Source organism: Falco naumanni, chromosome 1 (assembly GCF_017639655.2).
Source record: "Falco naumanni isolate bFalNau1 chromosome 1, bFalNau1.pat, whole genome shotgun sequence".
Classification (NCBI taxonomy): domain Eukaryota; kingdom Metazoa; phylum Chordata; class Aves; order Falconiformes; family Falconidae; genus Falco; species Falco naumanni.
In genome coordinates this window covers 41,278,924-41,293,177 of record NC_054054.1, presented here as the reverse complement: position 1 = coordinate 41,293,177, position 14,254 = coordinate 41,278,924, and the positions used below count along the sequence as shown (strand labels likewise).

At 47.0% G+C, this 14,254-nt stretch overlaps 1 protein-coding gene across 2 annotated transcripts in view; it reads right to left on the bottom strand.

Annotated features, from left to right (window-relative positions):
- Nucleotides 1-7,604: 7,604 nt before the first annotated feature.
- SMOX (spermine oxidase) overlaps nt 7,605-14,254 on the bottom strand; it is a 56,259-nt gene continuing 49,609 nt past the window's right edge. For both annotated transcript variants that reach the window (XM_040591203.1, XM_040591212.1), the window contains exons 6-7: nt 9,434-9,594; nt 7,605-8,062 (exon numbers count right to left, since the gene is read on the bottom strand). In XM_040591203.1, coding sequence (XP_040447137.1) covers nt 7,925-8,062; nt 9,434-9,594 — 299 coding nt within the window. In that variant the 3' untranslated portion in view covers nt 7,605-7,924. The remainder of the gene's footprint in view (nt 8,063-9,433; nt 9,595-14,254) is intronic.

Here is a 14,254-nt window from a genome sequence, read left to right as displayed (position 1 = left end):
GCAGGATGGTTACGTGCCCTCTCTCCTTGCTAAGCTGCCATCTCCTGCGCTCAACATGCCACCCACCACACCACAAATCCTCCCCTGAGCATCCGCCAGCTCCTCCCGCATTCCTGGCATCCCACCAGCTCAGCCCTTGCCCACTGCCCAGCCAAACACGACATATTTCTCTCTGCTATTTTTTTTTTTTTAATTCTCTTCCCTTATAAATCAATTTATCCAACCCCTGAATCGCTGTCTGTGCTGTTGCCTTTCCATTAGGCAATGCTTATGTGCCACATGCCTTACAAATTGCCCTCTGGCAGCCACCTTGGCTGGGGCCACACCGCCCGTGAGAAAACCAACACTGTTCCTTCTCCTCCGAACATAATTGCTCATTTTATTGCTGCTTGCACACTCACATCACTTCTCTACAGATACCCAAAGCACACCACCCTGCTCTGAGGCCGCCAGGCTAACCAGAGTTAGGAAATCTCTCCCTGTGCGTCACAAAGGATTTTTTGTACCTTTTTTTTTTTTTTTTTTTTTTTTAATTGGACAAAGCTGGCGTTGCTGGGATCGGAGTCCTTTGCTTGGACCAGTTGTTCATCCTTTGTGGTTTGTCCCTCTAATGAGCTATCACCAGCACCTGCCCCTGAGAAGGTTGCCAGCCCGTGACCAGCTTTCCTTGCTGCCCGTCAAAGGGACTATAGTAGGGGAAGAGGGTGGGAGGAGAGAGGGAGATCCTGGAAGGTGCTGAGCTCTTACACATCCCTGTAACGCATGGAAATCCCCCATATACAGCCCCTCACTCTCGGACCTTCATGTGGGACCAAATTAATCACTGTTATTTCTACAAGGGGACACTCAAAGCGGGGGGGGGGGACGGACGACAGCCACACTCCAGTTGCTGTGGGCATGCAATGATGCTGACCCTGAAGCTCGTGTGGGCCAAGCAGACAGGGAACAGGCGGACTGCCCTTGCCCACAACACCAAGGAATCGGCACTCAGAGTCCCAGGGAGCCTGCAGCACGGCCAGCATCTCACACCTGTACACACAGGCACGGGTTCTGGCAGATGGGAGATCATCCAGCTGCTTCCTTCTACTTCCCACAGCTCCTGCCAGCCCCCCGGGGATGTCTCCAACACCCCAAAGCATCTCAGGTTATTAAGTCCTTCAAGCCCATTGACTGGAAAAAAAAAAATCATGGATAACCCACCTGCTCCCTGGACCGTGTCCAGGCTCAGCCCTCCGGGCTCCCACCTCTGTTACTTCACTCACATATACGCGGGCACGTATTGCACATATTTCTTACAGCACGTAATCTGTAGTATTTCTAGACAAGATTTTAAAAAGCCACAGGGTGGCAGCATAAAATTGCCTTTCCCGGCTTGCGTCCGGCTTGGGAAGGTCCCCCAGGCCCCGTGCCGTCTCACCCAGGGACAGCCACTGGAGGAGAAGACACCCAACCCCATCACGTCCAGAGCCAGGATCCACTTTGTTTATCACCTGACCATCTCCAATTTCAGCACCAGGTCATTGCAAGCACTTCTGTTTCGCTCAGTTTGTCTGTTCACCCTTCAGGCACCCATCTAACAATTCCGAGGTGGCTCTAAACTTGGTTTGGACACCTGGAGTCTCTCTGCCTCGCCCCACAGCACCAAGGTGCTGGACAAGCCAGTCTGATGTGCTGGGGGGTGTTGGGTCACTGCAGATGAGGCAAACAAAGCCCACAGGCATTAACATGCTGAACTTCGGGCAGATCAGTCCTGAGGGCACCCAGCACAAACTTGTAACTTATTGGAGTTTGCTTTTCCTTCTTTTTTCCATCTTTGCATCTCCATGCTGGAAAAAGCCTCTGTAAGAGGGAATGTTTGGGCTGAGAAAGAGGAGATGAAGGCTGCAGCAAGCCCTGAGCAGCAGCAAAATCAGGATGTGCACAAGCCAAGATAGTGACGTGGCATGGTCAGACACAGAGGGACCTCCCAAGCTGCTGCCATTCCTTCCCATCCCCTCCCCTAACCCCTGCTACATGTCTTGGTATCTTTTGGGGTCCCAGTCTCCTTTTCCAGTTTGGATCTGTGTTTGCTACTGCAAATAAACCAGCACCAGGGAAATTTTATGGCCACCAAACTCCATCCTTCACACAATTGTATAATTAGCATCCCCTTGTACAGCCTGGCTTGTGCCCACTCGCACAGCTGGGAGACCAGTGTGGGTCCTGGATCATTCCCACAGGCCAAGAGGGAAAGGGCTAAACACTGCAAACATCTACAGCCCTGTGCCAGGAAATCATGCTGGGAGCCTTAAATGTGCTGCTGCAGGTACAGTGTGGATGGTCCCCTCTGTGTGTGGCAGCACAGACTACAGTCCACTTAGTGCCACCAGCTCAGGCTTGATGGCACAGTGACATGGAAGGGGTTCTCTGCTGGCTGAAGATCAGTAATGATTTGTGCATGGAGAGGTGTTAAGCCAGAAGCCAGGACTTGGCCTATACCACCACCCCACCCACCTCCAGCACAAGAGAAGCTTTGACCACTCCAACTTTTCAAACCAACCCCTTTTTTTAAGCATTTCTTGCTACTGAGTTGAAGGATCAGCCAGGAAATGGGCAGCCAGGGACAGATGTGAACGTTCCCCCATGGCACCATCAACCACAAGGCTTCGGGGACCCACCTCTGCCAGCACCCTGCCTTTCCCACCCCCTGCCTTCCCACCCCAGCCAGCCAGCAGGAGCTCTCTCTAGTTACTTCTGGATAATTAGGTGCCCCTCACCATCACAGCACCCATGGCTGCTTTCCACCAACCTTCATCTTATCGATGAGCTCCCAGTGGACACATCTGGAGAGAGGATGCTGCAGGTTTTGGAGAAGGGAGAGCGGGGCGGGCAGTCACACAAGTGGTCACAGACCCCATGGTGATGCCACATCTCCTTGCCATGTGCTCAGGGTGGCCTTCACTGCTAATTTTAAGTAGCACTTAGTAACCAATTGCTAAATTTAGCGCCTCTGAGAGAAACACGAGCCTCATTTTAAAGGCTGGGTTGCTGGTGACAGAAGCAGAGGAGTGAATGGTCGAAGTGGGATTGGCCTGCAAGGTTTTTCTGCTGGGGAAAGGAGACATTGACTTGAAGCCCCTGTATGAAGGGAGCACGAAAACCACCCCCAGGCCAGGAGGCATGAAGCTTCAGTCCAGCCATCAGCACTGTCCCTTGTTCCTCCTTCACCAACCTGCCCATGCACAGGTTTCCAGTCCTCAGGAAGAGCAAAACCCCAGCAAAGGGGAATCAATCAATGCCCCAACTTGCAGCAGAACCCGCCCTCCCCATCCCTTTGAGGGTCCCAAACTGCCGCCTGCGCACCCCTTTGTCAGGAGCTGCCTGTTTGCATGTCCAGCTGTTTGTGTCCAGCAGTTGTTGGCGTTGCAAGTTCTGCTGTGTTGCACAAGGGACAGAACCACCACAGCACACTGCCCCAGCAGGAGAAACGCTTTGGGTTTCGCTGAGGAATGACCAACCTCTCCAGGCAAAGGCAAGCCTGTGGAAACGGGTGCTAAGAGCAGGACAACACCCTTGCTCATGGGGTATACGCCAGGAGCCAAGGCTGAATGGCACACAAGCCACGGAGAGAAGACCCCTTATTGAAAACCAGGGTCCCAGGACGTTCAATTCTGAATGTGTCTTGGGATACGTCAAATGAGCGAGCACCAACATAGATCTGTTTCGCAAAACCAGACACCATCATCATACTGTCTGCACAAAGCAAAAAGAGGAGCTTTGAAACCCTGATTACCAGCATAACAGCTTTTCTTGGATATCCCATGATGAAGCCACAGGAGATGGCAACCCTTTGGCTTTTCCTGGGCCATAGCTTCACATGCCCAAAGGATTTGGTTTTCTCCTCTGCTTCCACTTTGCAATAGATCTGGCTGCTGGAAAATCAACTCTGGCTCCTTGGGCTTAAGCCCTGGCAAAAGCTGAGTGATTGAAGCTGTACAGGTTGTTTTACCTTTTGTTCTCTTCAACTCAAGCATGCTGTACTTCCCACAGTACAACTCTCAACTCAGTAATGTCATGAAAAGGGTGTTGCTTCTGAGATAAAATGGGAGAAGAACATCAAGAGAATCAGGACAACTTAGCTGAGGTTGGAGAGACAGTCAAAGATGGTGCCTCCTCTCCAGACAACTATCTTGGGATGCACTGACACACCCGCTGAAGAGGTTTTTTCCCCTGCCTCTGTCCCTTTCCCTCTCTTTGCTGTCCCTAGAAGGACCCTTCGTAACTCGTTTATCAGCTGGACATCCTCCTTCTAAATAGCTGCAGCTAAGCAACGTGACTCCCACCCCAGATGCTTTGTAGAAAAGCACAAAGCGAGTACACACACTTCACACGGGGTAGCAGATGCCAAAACAGACACATTCTTCACTCCTTGCATGCACCCTTGGCCAGCAGCCAGCCAGATGGCTAAATGAAATGCAGAGAGATAAGGCAACAGCTAAACATGCATCATCTTCATCCCGAAAACTTTTTTATTTTTGGAAACCGTTTAAACATTTTAAAACTATGCTGATGTCTACATTTCGTTCACTTGACTTTAAAAAAGAACAGGTTTTATATCTCTACAGAAAAAAGAAATGTTTTTTCTTGTTCCAGACAGCACCTTTCACACGGTCAAGATAAAACCTTGCGAGTTACTAACATCTGTGCTTACTGACACACATCTGCATGGTTCAGGGACTGCTCAGACTGGGGGACCCTACTCCTGCTAGGCTGGAAGACATGTAATTAAAGCATAAGGCAACAAATGGACTCATTAACAAATTGGCACATTGTACACAAGTCCTTGTGGAAGTGATAACCCAGGGCAAAAGTAGATCCGAACATTTTGGGCAGCGGAACTAGACGATCTTTAAGATCCCTTCCAACTCAAACCATTCTATGATTCCTCGGGTTAAACATCCACCCCCGCAGCGAGGACCCCCTGGAAGGCAGGGTCCAAAAGCACAAAGCTGAGCTTCAAACCCTCACACCACAAAGCCTCCTAAGCAAGAAAGCGTCCTCCAATGATTCAAGCATCAGCCCTGGTGACCCTAAAGCATGAAATACCACTCTCAGAAACAAGCTGTTGGCCTTGATGCTCCACGGCTCGTAACGCCCCTGCCCGACGGTGCAGAACACACACACGCACATTCTGCACTCGCTGCGGTGGCACCCAGCGCTGCTGAACTGGTTAGAGGCTCAAAGCCAGAAGGAGTTACCCCAAGCCTTCTCTCTAATCCCACACAGGTCAGGGGATCCAAACCCTGACGATCTGTGAAGCCTGCGAGTTTCCTGACTCCACACCCAACTCCTCTTCAGGACATACTGGAAGTTGGCGTGGCTGCCGTTGGGCTTACGGCTTATCAGAGGAACATATGTCCTAGAAAATACTTGCCTACACAACCAGGGAACTCCTTGAGGGAAACAAACCATGCGCACAAACACATACACACATATGCTTCGGTGACTAAATCCGGAACCCATTTTAAAAATAAACGAGTTTCTTTTCAGGAAGCTTATTTGGGTCAATGGAGAATTCTCTCCCTGAACTGAGGGGTAGCTCCAACACAGCGCACAGATGGTTTCCCATTTACCACAGTCCTGTTAGCGGTCACCAGCTGGAGCTCTTTGGCCCAGATTATGTTGCTAGAATAGGAAAACCCCAGTTCTGATAAATTCTTCCTTACTAACACCGTTGATGTGACATATTTCTGACACTGTGTAAACAGAACTATTTCCATACGGATGGCTGTGGGTGATTACCTTAAGGCTCCACTGAGAACCAGTTTGTCTTTCCAACCAGAAGGAAAGTTTTATCTTGGATGCTTTCCCACAGGTTTAAGTGGTGCACATTAGGACAGGCTTGTTGCAGTATCTTTATTTACTCACCCCAAGTAAATTTTCAAAGATTTTTCTCGTTAACTTAACTTGAATGATTTTTCAAGCAGTTCTACTCAGTCGTAGCAAGAGAGGTACACTGCCAGGGGTGCCCTGCAGATGAAAATGTGCTCCCCAGATCACACAAGGCCCAGGAACAACCTGTGCCAGGCATTCCCTATCCTTGGCACTGCAGTTTAGCCTTCTTGTGGCTGAGCAGCACTGGCCTCTCTGCCCATAACATGGAGAAGAAACTCCTTGCGCTCAAGCAAAGGAAGGAAGGACATCTGTTCAATCAGCTTTCAAACCCTGGCTGCTCTGGCAGTCCCCTAAAAAATGTCTCCCAGCCTTTTGCTTTACTGCAGAAACAGTCTAACGTAAGAATGAATCCTGTTGATAAACCAAGTACATTTATATGCAACCAGGCCCCACTTCAACAAAAAGGAAGGGACAGGGGGATACTCACCGTGTATCAGAGGTTCTGGGGTGCCCCCTCCTCTCAGACAAAGTAAAAACTATTTTAGTGTGAGATGCAGCATCCCTGCAGGGAAAATTAAACTTTCCAAGCTGCTTCCTAAGGTCTCAGCTCTTCTGAGACGAAGCACACACGTAGGATAACTGCATTTAAAAAGTTTTAATTAAACCCTATGTCAGGTACTACATGTAGGCTCCCTGGAAAATATTTTTAATCCAGATGTAATATGATTGAGCCAAGCCCGCACATTCCGTCAAAATTCCTTACTAGTGGGAATGGCCTTGACCTCCCTGAGAAAACTCTTCAACATCAGTGGTGTCATTCAGACTTCTGGACCTTCTTTTCCAGGGGCAAAGTGTGAAAACCCCACCTGTTTTGGGTATTGCTGCCCAACAAAAGATGGATTTTCATCACAGAGGTAGTTCAAGAATGCTGCTTCTCATCATTTTCCTTCTTGCCCACACTCCCACATAACTCTGCATGTGTTTTCCGCTTGGACTGGCTGTCCCAATTATAGCTGTAGAGCGCACTCCAACTGCATTGGCATTAGCAAGGGAATTCGGAGGTTTCACTTTGCACTTTAGTTTGGTGCAGAGGCACGAATGCTCCTTCCATTTTGAAGGAGAAGTGACAGATGAGACTTTGATGTTCCCTTTGCAGGCTGCACCATACCCAGTCAGCTCCTGCAGAAGTGCTCCCAGTTTAGTTTCCTTAGAGAGAAACCTAGTTTGCAGACATGAAAACTACGTTGTGAATCAAATCAATTTTTGATAAGTGGGAATGACTGGTTTATCTTCAAAACCAAGATACCATTCCAGACCAAATGTCTCCAAAGCTGGCTGTCTCTCTGCTTTCCAGCACTGCAATTCCTTTGATAACTTCCCATGGACTGGCTGAGTGAACCCAGAGGGAAGACAAATTCCCCTGTGAAATTATAAGCAGATTTCCTGAAGTACAAAGACCCACACAAGCTGACAGACAGGTGACATACAGAGTTAAATATGTAGTGATGCAGAGTGATTTCTGTGCTAATCTGGGCAAGGCAAATGGCTGTGCCTCTAAGGTGCAATACTTTTAACAAACAGTTAAGATCAATCAGTACACTGAATATCCTGATCTATCTCAAGATCCTCCTACTCCAGATTTTGTAGAAAGGGAGAAAAGTCCTATTTTTATAACACTGAATAAAAGAGTTGCAAGTTACTGAGTATCCAGGAAGTACCAAAGCACCCAGTCTTTTTATTACAACATTTATTTTAGTATCGAAGGCACTTACAATACAGAAAGAGGAAAAAAATATGATAGGCACCAAAAGTGAAATTAGAATTAAAATGACAAAGAAACAGTTTACCAGACAAAAGGAGCACTCTCCTGTTAACAATACAGCACACAGAAATGAAGCTATTGATGACTAACTTTTTAAACAGTTAGGGCTTTTTTTTTAATAGAAAAAGATAAAGGCTGTTCTACTGTGAACTGAAATTAAAAAAGAACTCCTTCACACACCTGTACAAGGATTTGGTAGTTGGTTGTGTTCGCAAACACGGGGGTCTTTCAGCTCTGGCACTGCAGGAGGTCCTGGTACATCTCAATGAGGTGAGCGGCCTCTCTCTGCCCAGAAAGCACAGCACCGTGGGTAGTGGAATAATACTTCCTGTGAGTGGCCTCCCCTGAAAACATCACCTGCATCGGCTGGAGAGGATAAGAAAAGCAGAAAAGCTCAGCAGCACTTACTGGAAAGCAGATGCGAGGCTAAAAGGAGACAATACTTTCTGTGCCCTCCCACACCTCCGTGAGCTGACACCAGTGTCTTCAGAGTGCTGGTTCTCGAAATCCCAGTGTGATGCACTACAAGGACAGGCACAGCATGTCTGCCAAAGTCGTTGCTATGCCTGCATGGAGCTGTTTGCAGGGTTGAGGCACCATCGCAGAGCCAGATGCTAGCTCCAATAGCCTCCAACAAATCTACACGAGTCACAGAGCTCCTTAATTCTCTACCAGCTCCTCCCTTTGCTCTCCTAAATTATACATTAGACTTTTAGGCTTTAAGGATATGTTTTTTTTCTGGACAGCAATTTAAAGAAGGAAAACCAGTCATGTCTCAAAACCCACAGGGTGAGACAGTGTCTTATCTCTTACGTAGTTAGGTGCTTGCTAAATTGCTGCCAGCTCAGTTCTGAGGCATGAATTTCAGGTACCTCTCTTCTCCAGAACAATAGAGAAAGATTCCTAAAGCTTCTCCTATCTTTTTAAATAGATTTCTGTGCTGAATAGAACTACATGGTGCAGTCAGGCTCTGGGTGGAGGAAATGAACTAGGCAGCTGCTTGGAGGCTGCATATTCATCAGCCATTGTCTCTGGATTTAGACACATAACCTTGAACGACGGGTGAGTTTAGCTTAATACATTACGGCTCATCAGTTGAGCTGTGGTAACTATCTCCATGTGTGCTCCTGCTCTCCTTGCTATATTCAGAAAGCAAAGGCAGTGTCTGACAAGCAAATTCATTGTTCCCTGCCAATGCATGAGTCCCCCAGGCAAGGACTGGGCCTCCCTTACCCTCTACTGCCAACTTAGAAAGATTTCCTAATATGCACCTCTGACACATTCAGACCTAGACATTAGTAGGGTCACGCATTTAATACTACATATTCAGACTACGCTTTAAAACAGAGTAACACATGCTTTCCTAAGGAGTTTTTAACTGGCCAATAATGCTAATGGTCATTAAATGCAGAGATCACATTTCCTAAAACCACGTGGAAAAGCAGCTCTTGATAATTTCAGAAAGAGATGTGGCCCTGAGATCTTAAAATATTAAAGCATTCAAGAGGTTAAACGTTAAAGAGGTAGATTAAAATTTTAAAAAATTACATTAAAACAATTAGAAGCTAACACTAAACATTAAAGAGGTAAAACACCTCATTTTATGTCCAGAGGGGTGCGTAAAAAAACCCTGGAAAACACATTTGCTGGTTTTTACTTCCACCTCCCTCTCAGGAAACCTGCTACCCGGCACCATGTCAGTCTTACTACCACAGAACTGATTTGAGCCATACTTACAGTAGTTTTGGAGCTTTCCGTGTAAGGCAGTGGTTTAGCAAGTTTCTCCACGTCAGCCCCACTAGACCCAACTTGAGTGTAAGAGTAGGATCCACGGAAATTGGGATTGCTGCCCCAGGAGGACCGCAGGATCCGGCGAGGTTTCGGAATGTTTGGATTCCCTGGATGGAAAGCAAGACAAAAAGTAAGACCATGTCCAAGAGAAAACATAGCAATGCCTGTGCAAGGCATGGGGTGGCATGTATTCAGCCTGACTTACTGAAAATGCATCCCAGCCAAGCCTGCAGGCTATAGGGAAGAGGCCCCAAACCAGACCTCTTTTGTATTACTGAGTTCTAAGTATCTATATAACAGCAATAGAATCCCTTTTAATCTCAGCTGCAGTCTTCCACTTTAGGAAATATCTCAAAATGTTTATGTTACTAAAAACCTAAGGAGCTTCAGGGAACCCTGGACAGTCTGGTTGAAAACACAGAGCATCTCCTGGTCTCATTTGCCACGGGGAGCCTGGCAGTGACCAACGATATGACTGATCTCACCTAACTTCAGGTACTGAATTGGGTGCCCCGACTAAATTGGGTGTTTAGGCAGCCTTGTGAGACAGGTACGCCTCCAAAGAGGAACAGAGATAAGGATGTCAAAAGGCAAATTCTCAATATGCAGGAGCATAGGAAAGGCTGTCAGAAATGTCTCAAAACCTATATTATTCACTCCAACTGCTACCCAGTTGCCTCCAAAATGAACCTAAAACCCCACAGACCCATTTCCGTTTTGTGGGGTGCACGTGGCATGGGAACTAGGCTTTTAACACTGGAAATAGGATTTCTAGATTGCTGTAGGATTTCCCCTGCTAAGAGAATGTAGGACGCAATGGTGAATGGCACCTGAGTGCACCTGTAATAAGGCCATCATCAGTCACTGTCCCCACCCCAGAAAGTGCTGGAGTACCTGGGATCCAGACTGTAGCCAAGGCAGCCTACCAGCTGGTGGCACAAGAGCCTCAGGTTGAACCCTCTCGCTAGGCTGGTTCGGGACCACCTCAGTGTCACTGACTGAGATTTTGTTGCCGTCCTGTGATCACATCTCACTTGGCAGGAGAGGAATGGGGGAAACGAGAGAATTGCAGTGAAGAAAAATCCCCTCTGCAGGAAAGCTGAGACCCACCCTAGAGGCAACGTCACATATCCAGGCAAGGTTCAGCCAGTCGGATTGAGTCTGTGTCTTCACCAAAAGGGATGTCAAGCACTAGAACAGGCTGCCCAGGGAGGTGGAGGAGTCACCCTCCCTAGAGGTATTTAAAAGACGTGTAGCTGTGGTGCTTAGGGACATGGTTTAGCGGTGGCCTTGGCAGTGCGGGGTTAACATTTCTTTTCGACCTTAAAGGTCTTTTCCAACCAAACGATCCTATGATTCTAAGAGACTGTCAGCACGAGTCAGAGCATTGAGACATATTTGCACCTTGCACTGCTCCTGTGCCTGCTTCAGACCCTGACTCTGTAACACCAGCATGTTTAGCATGCAACAAAGACAATCCAAATTCCCCCACCTTCTTCGTCACGGCTTAGAGAGGGAGACATTCAACTGTGAAGACTAGTTAGGCACTACATTATTTAGTTCTGCTAAACAGTTATTTAGTTGTGCCATCAATTCCTTAAAATCAGGAGCAGGTTACTTCCCCGGTTCAGCTGCTGCTTTTAGCAGTATCGTGTGTCCACCAGAACTATGAAATACAAGGTTGAAACCGAGCAAAGGCACCTGGATGGCTTGCCAGAGTACACTCCGAACACCTTCTAACCACTAACCCCCACATCAAAATATGGCACAGACTAGCAAATAAATATACCCTACAAACAAAACACATCCTACAAATGAATGTTATTTCAGGGGTAACAACTTAGCATAACAAAGCCTCTAAAATATGCTCCTCTAAGAATCTTCAAAGCGGGAATGCTTGGGATGGAAGTGAAAAGCCCAAGGGAGTCCGAGAACAGGGAGCTCTTGGATGCGTCAAGGAAGTAAGTTATCACGTTTTATTTTTAAGGGCTGTGGGAAAGCCCAAGAGAACACATCATGAAAGCCGTTGGACAACACACCACCGGACAGGACCAAAGCAGTCATCCATCACACTGCACTATACAAAAATGTTCACACAATGTATTTTCAAATAAAAGGAGTCTCTGCAGTGGGCTGGTGGTGCCTCTTCTGTAGCTGGTGCATGTTCTCATGTTCCACTGTTAAGGTGCCCAGAAGATTTTTCAGTACAGGAGTCAACAGATAAGATGCTGATAAAAAGATGATTAACATTAGGAACACAGTGTTACAAGCAATGAGATGAGGGCTTGTCAGCCTACAGATAAGGCCAGAGATGGGCTAAAAGACTGAAATTTGTAAATGAAAAGGTTTGTGGAGTCATCAAGCCAATCAACAATTGTATACATTCAGCAATATTTAATAGAGCAATTGCTCATACTGGTAAAAGCAACAGCTTTGTCCCTCTCCAGTGTTTCCCACAGATGACCTTGTACTGTGTATACAAGCAGGTAAACAGCAGCCTTCCCATCGGGGAATTATTCTTCACACAGCAGCTTCACCACAAGGGAAAGTGCAGCACAGCAACATGAACGGTGTGGCCCTGGGCAGATGGCAGAGCTTCACACAGAGATGCAGGAGCCAGCTGTCCGTGTGGAACAGGGCTAAGGAGCCTGGGTACAATAAAACACAGCTGTACAGTCCCCAGAACCGAAGCCAGCCTCCTTCCCCAGCACCATGCTGTGTGGCAGTGCAGACATACCAGCTCTCATGAGCTCCTTTAAGGTTCTCCAGCACATCGGACCATGTTAGCATGATCCGAGTGTCCACCGTGCAACTACTGTGCTCCTGCGCTTCTGCACTTACGCACCTTTTAATGTGAGGAGCTGTTTCTAAGACAAAAATCAGGAGACCTTCATGTCTGCAGCACACAGAGAAGGAGCCTGGTTGAAAGTCAGACGGGAACACAACACAAGCTCAGATCCTGAACTACTATTTGCAAGGCAGAAAACAAGAAAACTGGGAAGGCCACACTCGTTCAAGGAACATATTCAATTGGACTTTCTCAATCTGCTTTTAAATAGAAGGGTAAATACGTGCCTTTGCCTAAAGATAAAAGTAACAATTAATACAGATGTGGAAATTTCCAGGTTTTCTATTGTCCGAAGAAAGATAAAATGGCTAAAAAAGGATCTTAGCCTTCACTAAAATAGGAGGGGACATATCCTTATGCCACAGATTTCCACTTCTGAAGGTAACTCTTGCACTATGGAAGATAACTCCATATGCCTCACACAACCCTGTCTTTATCAAGCTACTGGGAGGTGTGGATACATAGATCTGTTGGTTGTGGGGCTGATTATGAGACACAGGATTACCATAAAATCAACTCACAGATCTCAATTAAGACACACAAAGTTAGTTGCCTACATGAGAGCTGGGTATTTAAGATCCCATTAAGGCCAATGGAGATCTGTGGTACTACCCCTACATTAGTATCTACAGCCACCACAGAGACATTAGGGTACCCAGCCATCCAAACAGGGCTGGTTTATATGATGCAGAACCTGAGAGAGATCTAGAGATACAGCTGGAGGATGGGACACACACACCCCACTCAGGGCAGCTCCAGACACAGCTTGACAATCAGTGAGTCCTCCAGAAGGGAACAGGCCTGCAGTTGCTGCCTTCTGGCTTCCAACAATCAGAGCTTAGCCAATAAAGAAAGGAGAGCAAGACTTCTAATCGTTTGAAGGCAGCCCATTTAATCAGATTTAGAGGACACCACTTTTCAGCCATCCAGCTGTGAAAAGCAGTAATTGTCAATGGTTCTTAGGTTAGAACAATCCTTAGAGCTTTTCACAGCAAAGCCAGATAATCCACAACACTAACCTATGGATGTGAAATTCAAGGTCACCTCTCAAGAGAAATTCTTAGTGTGAGTCTAAAAGAAAGGATTTAACATAGGGCTGTCTATCACCCTTGGAACCACGGCAAAGGCCTCCACGAGCAACGGGCTGGGAAAACACAGCTGAAGATGGGAACCCACCTGGTATTGCCTTAATTCTTTCATAGAAGAACAATAAATAAGAACTTGGGGGACTTTCTACCCAGAACATGAAAGCTACAAAAGGCAAAGCGAACATTAAAAGGCTCATGCTACCTACTTTGATTACTGAATATAAGGCACTTTCTACAGTCAGTAGAGAAAAGCTTCTGAAGAAGATGTCACAGAGCACCAAGTGAGGTGTGGGAGATCTGAACTGTCTTACAGAAGAGTCTTTCCACTGAGCTTAGTAAGAACCTAGGAAGACTGATTACCCAGCTTAGTTAGCTGACTTACACGAACTTGTGTGGTGGGAAATGCTTTAAAAGCTGGCTTTGGTGGTGCTAATTGGACCAGAGGAGTCCAGTCATTTTCAGAAATGACTACAGTTAGATCACAAAAGGCTGCTTTGCCCCCTCGCAACCACCCCCTGGCTGGTCTAACCCACTCTCACACTCCCAATGAAAAAAATAGCAGAAGAGACAGTAGGTGCACTGAGAGCTGAGCATGGTTCTGTTATTTCAGCCTGCCTGGCACCTGGCCCAGATTATTGCTGCTCCTGTGAATCTGCCAGGGAGACCAGGAGCAAGGGTAACAGGATAAATCCAGGTACCTTAGCAAGGCCATACTGAAAGATCTGTGAAAAGGTTTTCTACAAACAAGTTTTTGGGGCAGAAAGCGTAACAGGTCACATTGTGTAATGGGTGCTCCAAGAACAGGTTTTCTTCTCGCAGTTTCAAGCAGCT